At 45.9% G+C, this 15475-nt stretch overlaps 1 protein-coding gene across 3 annotated transcripts in view; it reads left to right on the forward strand.

Annotated features, from left to right (window-relative positions):
- The window catches only part of Ube4b (ubiquitination factor E4B), a 91628-nt gene that overhangs the window by 30007 nt on the left and 46146 nt on the right, over positions 1-15475 (forward strand). The window contains exons 3-8 of one of the 3 annotated variants that reach the window (XM_076933728.1): positions 2417-2552; positions 3716-3803; positions 4989-5133; positions 7609-7837; positions 8275-8988; positions 9644-9790. In XM_076933728.1, the coding sequence (XP_076789843.1) occupies positions 2417-2552; positions 3716-3803; positions 4989-5133; positions 7609-7837; positions 8275-8988; positions 9644-9790 (1459 nt within the window). The remainder of the gene's footprint in view (positions 1-2416; positions 2553-3715; positions 3804-4988; positions 5134-7608; positions 7838-8274; positions 8989-9643; positions 9791-15475) is intronic. The other 2 variants (XM_076933727.1, XM_034501875.2) reach the window with 2 other exon arrangements.

Genomic DNA, 15475 nt, shown 5'->3' on the forward strand with positions numbered 1-15475 from the left:
CTTGCCTAACTTAGAGCTGCCCAGTTTAACTAGACCGGCCTCGGGCATCTCCTTGCCTTCTGCCTTCCTAAACTGGTATCACAGGTGCCTTTCACATGGGGGCAGGTTTTTCTGCTTGTGCAGCAAGGGCATTACCAACAGAGACAACAACTCAACCCACAGGGTTAAAAAAATAATGCAAATTGTATAGTTAAGTTCCTTGTTAATTAGTCTCAAAATTGCCTTTTCTGTGATCAGTAAAATGATCCTGCCTCATCTTTTTTTCGTCCATACCTCTTGAATGAATGAGGTTTTTTGTTTGATTTATTTATTTATTTTTAAAGATTATTTTATGTATATGAGTACACTGTAGCTGTCTTTAGACACACCAGAAGAGGGCATCGGATCCCATTACAAATGGTTGTGAGCCACCATGTGGTTGCTGGGAATTGAACTCAGGACCTCTGGAAGAGCAGTCAGTGCTCTGAGTCATCTCTCCAGCCCTTGAGTGAATGAGTTTTAAGTCTTATTTCAAAATCCTGATGGTGTGAACTGCTCTATATGTTTTATTTGAGTCTTGTTAGGAATAGTGACTAGCTTGCTGTTTTCTTTTCTTTTCTTTCTTTCTTTCTTTCTTTCTTTTTTTTCTTTCTTTCTTTCTTTTTTTTTTTTTTTTTTGGTTTTTCGAGACAGGGTTTCTCTGTGTGGTCCTGGCTGTCCTGGAACTCTCTCTGTAGAACAGGCTGGCCTCGAACTCAGAAATCCGCCTGCCTCTGCCTCTGCCTCCCAGGTGCTGGGATTAAAGGCATGTGCCACCACTGCCCAGCCTTGCTGTTTTCTTTGGTGAATCCTGTAGAGTTTTAACAAATTGGTATGAGTTTGAAGATGGCGGAGGAGTGTGTTTTTGTGATATCCTAGTGGAGACGGGCAGGCTTTCTTTCTCAGGATGCTAAGACAGTTTCATTTACCCCAGTTACTAGTTATCTCAGCAGTAGGTGGTGACTTAGTTATTGTTAAGCATTTCAGTTCACTTTCCTTTTACGAACAAATATAAATAAATGCTGTGAATATTTTCCTAGCAACCTTTTTCATTCTTTGATTTTTATTTTTATTTTTTTGCTTTAAAACAGAGTTTCTCTGTATAGACCAGGGTAGCCTCAAACTTAGAGACCTAGGTAGCCTATGCCTCCCTATTGCTGAGATGCCATGCGTGAGCTGTCACACCTGATGATTTTTAAAGTTCTGTAACAAACATATCTTAAAGGCATTGAGCAAAGTTCTCTGAGAAGTAATCTGTTCTTCCTCTCGATGCTGGCTCTGTGCCACTGTAAGCTCTGTGGGGACAATGGCGTTGTCAGCTTTTTCTTCCCTCCAACACATTCCATCAACACAGACCCTTGGATCTGCACAGAAGGAGATGGGACAGTGAAGCCAGCCTGCATTATCTTCAGCATGTCTGAGCTCAGTGTTGTAGCAAAGTGGAAAGACCGGCCACAAACACCTGTATTATCCACACCATCTGGATTCTGCCATCGACTTGTATGTCTTTCAGTCCTATAGTGTATTTCCTTTTCAGTCCATTTCAAGACTTTTTCTGTACTGTTGGATCAGTGAAATGGCTTAACAGGGTAAAGACATCAGCCACAAACCCTAGTGACTATAAAAAACAAGAACTTACTGTATTGTCACAAAACCTAATTTGTGTTCAGGGGCATTGTAGTAACAATTCTGAGATCGTGGTTTCTTTAAAAAAAAAAAAAAAACCATAGAAATAGTATAAGAATGTGCTTTCATTTGAATTGCAGGTGTGGAGATATCTGTAGGGCTGCTTCAGACTGTCTGCAGGCACTGACTGTGATTTGCCTCATGCTCTAGCAGAGGCGTGGTTTTGCCAGCTATGGATAGTTTCTGTGATTGTACGATATTTGGTATTCTGGGAACTTGTCAGCGGGTATATATATGTGAGGGCTCCTGAGAGGCAGCTTTGGGGGTTGGTCTTTGGGAGGGGCGGGGTTGATGCCTTTTATTACTAGAAGAAACAAAAGAAATTGGATTCAGAGATCTCTCTCTTTCCCCCTCTCTCCTTTCTCTACTATCTAGTGGTGGGGGTGAAACCCCAGGGAGATAAAGGGTAGGGAAAGCCCCACAAAGTTGCAAAGACCAGGCTACAGTTGGAGCTGCTGAAGGAGAGGTGGTGAGTTGTCTCCGGCATCACATGTAGCTCTGTTGCTGGCCTTAACTGATGCACAGTGATAAATCTTGATCTCTTTGTAACAGTCCTGGGGTTGTCTGACAGAAATTCTCCTTGACAAGCATTCTAAGGCACATATGTTACCACTGCTGCCTTCACTCTTGGGCCTGCATTGTGTCACATGTCACATGGCTTCTCTCTCTCTCTCTCTCTCTCTCTCTCTCTCCCTCTCTCTTGCCTATACAGGAGTTGCCCATCGGAGCCAGAGCAGCGAGGGTGTCAGTTCTCTGAGCAGCTCCCCTTCCAACAGCCTTGAGACGCAGTCTCAATCCCTGTCACGCTCCCAGAGCATGGACATCGATGGTGTCTCCTGTGAGAAAAGGTAACTCGATGCTCCCTGGTGTCGCTGTCCTGTTTGCAGGAAGGGAAGTCTTCACTCTTTAGTCTCTAGCCTAGCTGTCTGAAATAATAACCCAGAGAGCCATGTTCTTATCAGACTGAATCCAAACTTCAGTCTGAAGTTGAAGTATTTTCTGTTCTGAACGTTGTTTATATATTTGTTAGTGCCAAGTGTCTATGAGCTAGAGAGGTGGCTTGGCAGTTATAGCAGGTACCGTCTTTCCATAGAACTAATTCTATTATTCTAATTCCAAATGTCTTTTATGAGATGTAAGGTATGAGTGAATAAAAAAAATAAATGGTCTCATAATGAACACGAGACACTCGTGAATAAATGGTAGATACCGCAAGTGTGTGAAACGGTAGTGGGATCTGACAGAAGTCAAAAACATGAGATTGTATTGAAATACTGAACAGCCATAGCAGGGAAGCCAGGAAGGGTGTGATTACTGCAGGCACCCTCAGATTCTTTATTATTGGAAAAAAAAAATTAACAGTTTCTCATCCTGGAGCCCTACCATGTATCTCTAGGAAGCCATTGCATCCTTGAGGGTTTCAGCCATGCCTCTTTTAGCCAGAAATCGATGGAGGAGAGGATGAATGAAGGTGACTAAGCATACAGGTGAAGCAGTGCAGCCAGCACTCTTGACCCAATGAAAAGTACAGAGCTTTGCATACCCTACAGGCCCAAAGCCACCAGAGTCAGAAACATAAACAAGTCAGCTGGTGCCACGGTGGATGCCGTAGACAGAAGTGACTGCCACAAACCCCACACATCTGTGAAAGTGAGACATGGCGTCACAGTGCTCTCAGTGTCAGAGTGATGGGTGTCCGAGTGCATGTGCCGGACAGTCAGTGCTGTGAAGACGCTTACCTTCTGCATTGTGTAAAAATAGCTTGTCCTGAAAATCCATTCTGCTGATTTCTCCATTTTTGAAAGTGAGCCAGCCCAAGGAAATGATACCTTGGGAAAAACGACTGCAGCCCATAGTGAGCAGGGTGCTGCCAGTGTGGGAGGCACGGGCAGATTTACAGAAGATGGGGTCGGGGAGCCAGAGGTCTGTGCTTTCCTGACCAGCGCTCACGGATCCTTGGTGCTGCAGCTCAAGAAAAGGTGAAAGCCATGTCTGTCTTCTGTCTTTAAAGCATGTCCCAGGTGGATGTGGATTCAGGAATTGAGAATATGGAGGTGGACGAGAACGACCGAAGAGAAAAACGGAGCCTGAGTGACAAGGTCAGTGTGGGGCAAACGGTGCTTCGCTTCTCAGTGCTGTAGCTCTGCTAGGCCGCCCTGGCCGGAGCATCTGTACAAGCTGGCTTGGAACTGGCAGTCCACCCGTGTAGGCTTCAGGTGCTGGAACTGAAGAGCCTTGCCACATTCCTGCTTCGTCTGCAGCAGCAGAACTCAGCCCCTTTGTGCAGTGAAATCCCTTCAGTTTGCTTGGCTTGGCTGCATGTTTTTGTGGTTAGTTTGGGCTTTTCTTGAGAGAATCCTACTGTTTAGCCCTGGGTGGCCTGGAACTCCCTACCGAGACCAGGCTGCTCCCTGATCTATGTGTCTGTTCAGTGTGGGCATTAAAGACACACCGCCCATGACTGGCTGGGTCCATGTTTTCATCACTAAAACTGAATTTTGTATTTCTTCTACTAAGACAGTAAATCGCATTTTTGGTGTATTCTGAAATAATTAAAGCAAAGATATACACACACACACACACACACACACACACACACACCCCAGCAAGTAAAAACTCAGGGAGCCCTTTCTGTTTGTTTTCATCTGAGCTTTGTTCCCTAACCTCAGGTGGCTTGGGTTTGGTTGTCACAGTGGCGATAGTTAGTACACCATGTTCCATTCAGGCGACGTGCTGGTGGTTGTTAGAAGTTGGATCTTAGCCTCCAGGTGGTCTCTATTCATAGAGTTCTTCATGTTTCTTTTATGTGATAACATATCCGTCATGTAATCAGTGAGAAGTGTTAATGTTTGTAAAAAATCCTTGAAGGAAAGTGATTTTATACCAACACCACGACCCTGGCTCTCTCTAGAGAGCTCTGTGAACCCTCCGCACAGTACAGCAGCAAGTGGCTAGGATGTACACACGGCCACGCCTCTGTTTTCCTGGCCATCCCTCTTCATGCCTTCGCTTGTTTATGCTGTTCTGTGAGTGAGGACATCAGCTTCATGAGACACTGAGTTTGTGGCTTACTTCCTCCATTCACAAAATCTCACATGGAACTCCGCATGGCTTGAGACTTGCTTTGTGTAGACCAGGCTGGCCTTGCATTCACTGTGTCACCAACCCGGTTGGACGGTTTTATGCATTTAAAAATATCCTTGTTAATAAATGAATTAAATTGGAATAAAATGTTTTAATGCATGTCTTCTACTACAGTTTAACTCTCTTATTCTTCCCACTAGGAGCCTTCTTCAGGTCCTGAGGTGTCTGAAGAGCAGGCCTTACAGCTGGTCTGTAAGATCTTCCGTGTCTCCTGGAAGGACCGCGACAGAGATGTCATCTTTCTTTCTTCTCTCTCTGCGCAGTTTAAACAGAACCCAAAAGAAGGTGGGACTCTTTGTCAGCGCAACTACACACAGGATGTGAGGCTGTGTGGATCTCTGTCCTCTTGCTGTGGGACTCAGTGCCCCTTATGGGGCTGCTTCTGGTGGGGACACAGCTGTGTGTGTTGTCACTTTCTTCCTTGATTTTATTGCTAAATGATTTTTTAAATTTGTTTTTGTCTCTGTGTATGTGTCTTGTGCATGCATATATATATATATAGATATAGATATAGATATAGATATAGATATAGATATAGATATGCACAAGGTACCCCTGGAGGCTAGAAGAGAACATTAGATCCCTCCCTGGAGGGAGTTGGAGTTTCTCATGGTTGTGAGGCACCCAGTATGGGCGCTGGGTCCTCTAGAAGAGCAGCAAGCTCTTCTAACTGCTGAGCCATCTCTCCAGCCCCAACATGTGACTTTACAGAAGAAAACTGAATAAATGAATGGTTTTCCCTGTGTTGGGCGGGGAGTTTTGCTTTACGGTAGAAGACGCTCCGTCAGCTCCTGTAGAGTAGGGTCCTAAGACAGTGCCCGCCTGCATCTGTAGTGAGCTGACCTCTGCAGTGCAGCGAGCTTCTTTCTGCACGTCATTCATCTTTTAGGATCTGAATGCTTACCAGGTGATTTGTAGACAGTCAAGTGAGATCCTTTTATTAAATTACTTAGCAAAATAGAATATGATTGTATTTTGTGGTCCTCCTAGGGTTCCATTATAAGAGGTTAGCTGTGCTGAACTATAATAATAAAATGTTTTGTAGGACACAGTGGTATTGAGCACTGTGGCTTTCTGCTTCTTTATTGTGTGCAGCGGAGGGAGTCAGTGTGCTGCAGGGTTGTGTGTAGTGGAGGGAGTCAGTGTGCTGCAGGGTTGTGTGTAGCGGAGGGAGTCAGTGTGCTGCAGGGTTGTGTGTAGCGGAGGGAGTCTGTGCTGCAGGGTTGTGCTTTGATTTCCACATCACTGACGTATAATACAGCTGTCTTGACTGTGGGAACTTTGCCTTTCTGCTTGTTGATGTATGTGCCTGGTGTTTACAAAGGTGTTTTGTATAAGATGTGTTTTCACTGAGGCAGGCAGTCACTGGTGGTTTCTCTCCCCTTTCCATTTGGCCTGTCTGTTGTGAGGGAGTGATATCTCTGTGTTCCCGGAAGGTGGGTGGGTCTCTGATGGAACAGCCTCTTAGCGCTTCTCGCTGTGAAGAGCTGAGCAGCCGTAGGTTTTAAAGACCTGCTCCCAGTCTAAGGGCCTTATGTCTTCTAACGCCCTTCTTCACATCAGTGGTGATCTTTAATGCTCTGCCCTGGCTGGTTTTGTGTGTCAACTCGACACAAGCTAGAGTTATCACAGAGAAAGGAGCCCCCTTGAGGAAATGCCTCCATGAGATCCAGCTGTAAGGCATTTTCTCAATTAGTGACCAAGGGTGGGAGGGGCCACTGTGAATGGCGCCACCCCTGGGCTGGTAGGCCTGAGTTCACTAAGAAAGCAAGCTGAGCAAGCCAGGGGAAGCCAGCCAGTAAGTAACATCCCTTCATGGCCTCTGCATCAGCTTCTGCCTCCAAGTTCCTGACCTGGGTGAGTTTCTCTCCTGACTTCCTTTGGTGGTGAACAGCAATGTGGAAAGTGTAAGCTGAATTAACCCTTTCTTCCCCATCTTGCTTCTTGGTCATGATGTTTTGTGCAGGGATAGAAACGCTGACTAAGACAGGCTCTAACCATGTGAAACTGCTATGGATCAGGGCTTTGGTCCAGAATGTGTCCAAAGACTAACAGCAGATCTGCAAAGAATGAGAAGGGAACTAGACTGTGGAATCTGCTTCAGAAACCAGATGGTGGCTCAGTGTGGAGCCTTGGACTCTAAAGTGTGTGCTGGCTGCGAAACACGAGCCGAGGCTGTGGTATAGGGAGTGCAATTCTAGTGGGGACTGGCTCCTTTTCACAGTGAACGTTTACCAGCAGTGACTCCCTGACTGCATTCTAACTTGATTTTAAATGCGATTTAATTTTGGGATAGTTTTATATTTATAGAACAAAAGGTGAAGTCCAAGTTGCTTATGCATAAGCTTCCCTCAGTTTCCTCTAATGTAACCCATTCCATACAGTTAAGTTACAGTGTGCTAGCTCAGACCTAGAAAGTACCATGTACCATGCGCCAAGCCAGTGATATGGCTCAGTGAGTCGAGCCACCTGTTCTAGGTCTGGTGGCCTGAGTGCCATCCCCAGGGCCCATGTGGGCGGACGGAGGGATCTCCTGAAAGTCCTCCTCCTCCTCCGCACGGCGCTGTGCACTTACACAGAGACACAAGTAAATATTAAGTTACGGGAAGCACACGAGAACTTTTTTGGTTTCAGCTAATCCTTCCACTGTTGAGAGTCCAGTCAGGATCACAGCACACAGACTCTGGCTCTTGGCTTATTAGAGGACTGTGTAAATGAGGGCCTATGAATAACCTGTCTGTTACTCTGCCTTCCCAACAGTGTTCTCTGACTTTAAGGATCTGATTGGGCAGATTTTAATGGAAGTGCTGATGATGTCCACCCAGACACGAGATGAAAACCCATTTGCCAGTCTGACAGCCACATCCCAGCCCATTGCCACGGCAGCTCGGTCACCAGACAGAAATCTCGTGCTGAACACTGGCTCCAGTTCAGGAACAAGCCCCATGTTCTGCAACTTGGGTTCCTTCAGCGCTAGCTCCTTGTCTAGGTCAGTGCGATTCTCTGCTGTCTCACTGGTGGTAAAACAGCTGTGACAGATGCTGAGGGGTACGGATTCACAGTGTTGATCTGTGTTGCAGACATGCGGGTGGAGCGGGGCGTGGTCATTGGAGTGGCTTTACCATTCCTTGATTGATTTTCTTAGCTTTCTGTGGTTAGGTTGTTGCTTGGTTAAATTTTAGACTCACATGGCTATATGTACTACAGTATTCTTTGAAGGGGGTCACCTATATGAGCAGAGCAATTAGATTCTGGCATTTTTAAAGAGCAATTAGATTCTGGCATTTTTAAATGCTTATCTACTTAAATTCCTAGGGTGTGTAGTATAAATGTGCTATCCTTTAAAAGCTGACATTATCCATTTTTAGTTATCTCAAGTTTTTCTTTGATTTTTTTTTTCTTCCCTCCCTCTCTCAACTAATTCAGCCTCTATGAAACGAGTCCTGCCCCCTCTGCCAGTTTATGGAGCTTTGTGCCAGTGCTCAGCCCATCCTTTGCCTCACCTTCCCACGCAGTCCCGCAAAGGGCTGTGCCTTCCCAGTCTCTCAGCCCCCACAGTGTAGCCCCGCAAAGTTCCCAGACCCTCAGCCCCCACAGTGTAGCCCCGCAAAGTTCCCAGTCCCTCAGCCCCCACAGTGTAGCCCCACAGTCGGCTATGCCTTCTCCAACCCTCAGCCCCCACGGTGTAGCCCCACAGTCGGCTATGCCTTCTCCAACCCTCAGCCCCCACGGTGTAGCCCCACAGTCGGCTATGCCTTCTCCAACCCTCAGCCCCCACAGTGTAGCCTCACAGGTGGCTGTGCCTTCCCCAACCCTCAGCCCCCACGGTGTAGCCCCACAGGTGGCTGTGCCTTCCCCAACCCTCAGCCCTCAAAGCACAGCTTCTGGAATTGCTGCCGGAAGCCAGCCCTCATCTCCGAGGTATCGGCCCTACACAGTCACGCACCCGTGGGGGTCTTCACCTTGCCCCACCCCACGATCCTCCATTCTGGCTAACTCCCCAGGCTTCCCTGCAAGTAGTCCCCGGGCAGTACCTGCCAGCTCCTCCAGACAGAGGCCTCGCAGCAGGGTCTCTGCCTTCCCTCCTGCCTCGCCCAGTGCTGCCAGCAGACGTCCCACCTCCCTGCGGATCTCTCCTAGGTATTTATTTGCAGGAGAGCTGCGTGTGTGTTTGCAGTGCAGGGAGAGGAAATTAACATGGTTTGGAAAGAACTGCTGTGTGGCACTGACCTCAGTTGAATTCTGGGAGTCGCTGGGTTATTAACCTGTGTCGCTCACTAGCTGCGGTGGGCATGTGCCCTGCCTCCATGATCCTAGCAGGCTTTGGTCCACGAGGAAGTGAAGACTGCAGTGTTGTATCCTCCTCCCTCTCCCTCTCATCACCCCTTCTGTCGTCTGCACAAAAAAACAAAGAACTGCATCTTCTTCCCTCATCTGGTCCATGGGTCCTTCCTCGGAGACTGTGGTCAGTGTTTTGAGAATCGGGGCTCACAGGATGCCTTTTTGGACTGGGCCAGTGTCTGCTCTTTCTGTTAGTCACACGTTTATGTTTTGACGTCTGAGTGCATGTAGTTCCAGTCTCTCAGAAAGCAGCAGCAGCCCAGGAATCCAGTGACCCCCTTTTTCAAATGTCCCTGCGTGTTTCTGTAACTCAGGCAGTTGTGTTTCTGCATGTCAGTGCGTACAGCTTCTGAGTGTGACGTTCACTTTAAATGACAGCCTGCAGCAGCAGCTTCCTCCCGTTTCCCTCTTTCCTCTGTTCCCTGATGACCTTTTTTTGCTTTTGTTGTGGTAGTATGTACGACAATCCTTTCTCCTTCCTCTTCCTCGCACTTTCTGGGGACAGTAGTGATGAAGAAGAAGAAGAGGAGGATGAGGAGGATGAGGATGAAGGTGGTGGTGATGAGGATGATGATTTTTCTTGTGTCCAGTTTGGGTCCAGGTATCAGCAGAATGGAGTCTTACCCTGCATGTGCTTTAGGTGCTTAGGGACTAACGTCAGCAAGCGCTGCTCAGGCTCTCTCTGCTTTGAGTCCAGAAGGGCAGTGTTAACCGAGGAAGGCTAGCAAGCGTGCACTCAAGTGGGAGAACCTTACACTGGGAAGAAGTGACACGTAATACAGTTCATTAAACTGGTAAGAAAACTTAGCTGAGTCATCTGTCAGAAGCCTGCCAAGAGATTGATTACCATTCAGCCTTAAGCACACACAGACACACACACACACACACACACACACACACACACACACACACCATCGATCCATTGCGAGCGTGTTCTTGGGTTTGGTTGGGCAGCTTGTAGGTACTGAAGAGCAGCAATGGGATCTGGGTGTGTTTCTTCATACTCTCCAGTATAACTGGGATTCTCCTTTAACATCTGACCTTGAGTCTCAATGAAGCAGTGGCCTTTTGTTTCTGGGGCCACTGAATGCCCCCCAACCCGAAAACTGGGTTAAAAACTGCATTTCTAGATGATTTTGGTCACACAAATTTAATGACCCTTTGTTTCTACATCTTCAACTGAAATTCCCTCTGGAACCAGGGTTTGTGTCCAGCATTGTTCACCAGGTATGAATAGAGACTGCAGTAGGAGCTGGGTGCGCTTCATTAAGTTTGACAGCTCCTGGAGAGAGAGAAGAATGTTGATGCAGGGTGTCTATGGACCCCAAAAGATTGATGTTTGTATTAGGTTGAATATTTTATTACCTTTTCCCAAGCAAATATTCCCAAAGGGCAACTGTGTCTTTCTCGTGCCTGTGAAGTCCGTGTGATGACAGCAGATGTCCACAGGAGTGGCTTCCATACATGGTAAAAGACTTGGTTTGTTTTGGTTTGAGCTATCTGTGGGGGAAATGTTTTGTTTAATTCTTTCTTTAACAAATCACGTGCTGCTTTTACCAACACATCTCTTTCTAGGTTCCTGGTGTCCAGCCTTGCCTGAGCTCCAGGGTCTGTGCTTACTAGCTGCAGTGTGATTGTGTAAGGATGGTTATCCAGCATCGGGCCTGTGCTCTCTCTGTGCTGGGGCTTAGACTGGAGAAGTGGGAGCCCAGAGCTCAGGTGCCGCACCTCTACCCTACTCTATTCTATTTTTGGACAGAAGGGCCAGCCTTTTTAGCCTAAGTTACAAGGTTACATTTTTATCAGTTGGCAAGAGCTTCTTTGGCTACATGGAAATGAGCTGATCTGGCTTATCTATTGTAGATTCTGAGTAGATTCCAGATAAAGTGTATGAAGATGGTCACAGAACACACAACACCAAACAAATAGAAATATATAGAACAAATAGAAATAAATAGAAATAGGATATATGTAAATCAGCACAGCAGGAGACAGCAGACGAACTTGTTATATTGTTGAGTGGAGGGAGGGTTGGTGGTTTTTTTTTTTTTTTTTTTTTTTTTGTGCCTGTAAAATCCCGAGTAACTATATTTCACACAGCAGACACATGTTTTGCTTTGAGTTATCTGTGGGATAACTTTATGTAGCTGAGAATGTCTTGTAACTTGGTATTGGAATTGTTAGCCAGAGCAATCAGAACTGAAGCAGATAACAAATAAATGGCTGGGAATAAGAAAGAAGTCAGATTATCTTTTTTGTTTTGCTTTGTTTTGTTTTGTTGAGACAGGGTTTCTTGGAACTCCCTCTGTAGACCAGGCTAGCCTTGAACTCCTGCTCAGTGCTGGGATAACAGGTGTGCGCCATCATTGTTCCCTGAAGTCAGATTATCTTTATGTATAGGAGATGTGGTTGTATGTCTTTTTTTTTTTTTTTTCAAGATATATTTTATATCTTGTTTTGTCTGCATTTGTGTCTGTGTATCACATTGATGCCTGGCACCTTTGGACCCTCTGGGTCTAGATTTATAGACAGTTGTCAATAGTTGAGTCATTTCCTTAGCCTGATTCTGTAGTTTCTTAAAACTATATTTATTATTTTATGTGTTTGTGCCTGAGTGTATGTATGTGCGCTTACAAGCATGTAGGTGCATTTAGAGGTCAGAAGAGGTTGTTGGAGACTCTGGAAATGGGATGGTTGTGAGTAGCCAACCAACCATCAATCTCTCCATCTCTGTGATCAATGTTAAAGGACCCTACCAGAAAACTGTAAGGTTTACTAGCACTTTAAGTGAAGTCGTGGGATACAGGGAAATGTGTCATTTTTCTGTATAATAGAATGATCATGTTAAGAAAGAAAGCTAGACAGTAGTCCCTCAGAGTCTTACAGAGGTAAGAAATAAATCATATTGGGCTAGAACTGCCTCTCGGTTAAAGGGCTTATATGTGACAACTTGGAAGACACTCCTTGTTGGAGGGTCATCAGAGTTGACGCTGTGGAAGGACTTTAATACCTACAGATAATTTTATTAAGTAAGCCAGGCCCAAAAAGACAAATACCACTTTTTCCCTCATATGTAGACTCTAGACTTAAAGACTTGTTGGCTGGGGTCTTGGCTCAGCAGTTACCAGAACATACCACTCTTGGGAAGGACCAGCAGGACAAGTTGAGTTTGATCCAAGGACCCACACACTTAGAGGAAGGAGAAAGGGAAAACTGACTGACTTCTGAGAATTTTCTTATTTCCACGCTTGCACTGTGTCACATGCACACACATCCTTACATGTTCACACACACACATGCTCACACATGTGCACAAACGCACACACAAATACACAATACATGAATAAATGTAATTTTTAAAAAAACGGGAAAGGGGGTGGGGCAAGGAAAATTTCTTCTGTGGAAAGAATTGCTGCTCTCAGGGAAGTCGGTAAGGGAAGGCTTGTCTTGTCGCACCTCTCGAGGACTCACGTCCTCTCTGAGCCACTTGTCCCAGAGAGCTGTGCAGTTTGCCACTAACTTCCTCAGCTTTCCTCAGGCTTGGGCTCTAGTGCCATCTCCTCAGGGGTTACTGTCTGACCCAGTGTGTTAAACATAAGAGACACACGACACAACGGTCCCATGGCCCCATGCCTGTTCGTGTACTTGTCCGATCCACATAGCTTCCCAAGTGCTGCCACAGCCAGTCTCTGTCTTTATTCACTGTGTTGCACTTAGATGCTGATTTGTTTTTCCTTGTTCCACTTTTCGAGACTGACAGCTTTCATCTGTGTCATTCATTGTCGAGCCCCTGGACCATCCATGGTGCACAGAACACAGCAGGCCCAGTGTGCACATTTGTAGAGTGACTCAGCTTGCTTGAACTTGATTAGCTCTGGGCCTTAGCTTGAGAAAATACAGAATTCCAAGGTCTGTAGTTAAAAAGCTTGGTAAACAGGAGGCTCGGGAGATGGCTGAGTCAGGGTGCATGCCTGGGAACCTGGGTTTGGACCCTAGATCTGCTTAAAACAAAGTTGGTGTGGCCATGTGGTGCATGGTTATGGTTTGAGTGTTGTTGAGGAGGAAGACACTGGCTGTGGGAGGACTGGCTTATTTGTTCAATGCATTCAGTGAGCTCCAGGTCAGTGAGGGAGGTTGTCTCAAGATGCAAAGTGGACAGACAGCTCCTGAGGGAACAGCACTCAGTGGTGAGCACACTCAGACACACACACACACACACGCAGAGAGAGAGAGAGAGAGAGAGAGAGAGAGAGAGAGAGAGAGAGACAGAGAGAGAACACCAAGCCAGGTAAATGGGGATGTGAGTATTCCTGTTAGAGAAGGAAAGACACTGGGCCCTTTAAGAAGCAGGTGTTTGTTATTGGTACATTTGAAATGTAATACAGTCTGAGGATGAGGTACGTGTTATTTCTGAGAATATTTTCATTGTTCTGTTACATTCCTGAGGTATGATGTAGTTCCCTGATTAACTCACATGTAGTTATTAGAAAATGGCTTACATTTTCTTAAATGCTGGGTAAGTTTTTAACCCGTCCTTTCTTGGGACTTGAATATGAAACATTTCCAGGGTTTTAGGATGTCAGAGATGTGCAAGTGTCATGAATCACCCCCTGCTGCTGACGTCCCCTCTGCTGTGTTCCTAAGGTGAACTGATGTGCTGAGAATCTTACAGTCCTTTTCACCTCTGACACTGTTGACGCGGTGGCATTGATGGGAATGCCCTTCCAAGACTGGGATCGTGGTTTCCTTTGGCACCTTGAGTATCTGATAGATCTAGGATCTTCTCTATATTTCTGTATTGGGTTAAAGATTCATCTCACCTTTATGTCCCTTCTGATGTAAATCAGCTGATTGCTTGCTGTCTGATTCATGAAACATCTCTTAGCTTTGAAAATCCCTTGATAATTTCCTTAGGTCCTTCCCTCTTTGTGCTGTCTCACATATGATGGACAGACTTCTGTATACTCAGTCATAGGTCTGGCTGTGTAACCTAGGCTGATCTCGGGTATCTGCCCTTCTGCCTGAGTGCAGGGGTCACAGGTGTATGCCGGTGCATCCGTCATCTGCCACTTCACATTCCAGTGGACCACTTGGAGTGTCAGAGATTAAGTGGAGTGTCTTGCTGAGAGCTGTTTGTAACTTCAGCCACAGCTGCGGGAGGCAGCACCTGTGAGCTGCATTCTGTCAGGCACAAGCTTCGTGCTCATCTGTGTCCTTCATCACACTCCTTACAGGTGGCAAGGAGCCACTGGCATCAAATGATGCTTAAAAAAAAAAAAAAAAAAAAACCTCAGAAAGTGTTTGAATGTGTGCTTATCAGGAAGGTAGTTTAAAATTGATTTTTACCACCTCATTATGTTTTCTCTGACTTATGTGAGAGCTGCTACAAGGAAAACTGGTGTGTATTCCACAGAGGAGCAAGGTTGTATTAGCAAAGTCCATCTGCATTGGCAGTGAACCTAATTAGGGAGTCCCAGGTAAAACCCAGGCTGCTGTGGGTCAGGCAGGCTTTCCCCAAGAACTCCCCAGGACTTGTTACATCAGCATGCTTGGGGAAGGTTTGTATCCACTGTTGGGTGCATGTCACCTGTGCTTTGTCACACGGTTCACGCTTCTGCTGTCTAGCCAGGTAGAACCTTCCAGAGTATGCTGTGAATGAGTTAGGCACACACAGACACTCCTTGCTACCTGCTTGCCTTGTCCTGGGTCTAGGCAGGTGCTCTGCAGCCCGTGGCCTGCCCCTTTCCTACACTTGCCCTTAGCCTCATTCCTTCCTTTTTTAAAAAATTCTTTTTTTTTTTCTTTTTTCTTTTTTCTTTTTATCACACTGGAGTTAGATTACCATGATTTGTTAGAGCCTGGGGGCCAGCCTTGGCTTTGCAGCATGGTTTCCTTTGCGCCTGTCACCTCCACACCCCGCTTCTATTCTCATGTCCGATGTGTGCATTTCCTTAAATGCCAAGGTGACTTATGTGTACATTTTACAAAATTAGTCATGCATGCCTCTCTGAGTGTGTAGTATATTGTTGCTACTTCTATTCTTGTTGGGCTTCTTAGTTCCTGTGCTTTGTCTGGGTGTCTGGGTGGGGTTGAAAGAGAGATGTCAGGTCCTGATGTCTTCCCATCTTTATCATCTTTCATATGTAATAATTTTGCCTAACTTTTATCCTATATTTCAACATTTCATGCTTCTTCCTTTGTCTTAATCTCTTTGTGATTTTTGTGTTAAAAACAAACACAAAAATCAGTGTGTGGTAATGAAACATTCATTTTGGTTTTTGATCTG

This window comes from Arvicanthis niloticus, chromosome 5 (genome assembly GCF_011762505.2).
Source record: "Arvicanthis niloticus isolate mArvNil1 chromosome 5, mArvNil1.pat.X, whole genome shotgun sequence".
NCBI lineage: Eukaryota > Metazoa > Chordata > Mammalia > Rodentia > Muridae > Arvicanthis > Arvicanthis niloticus.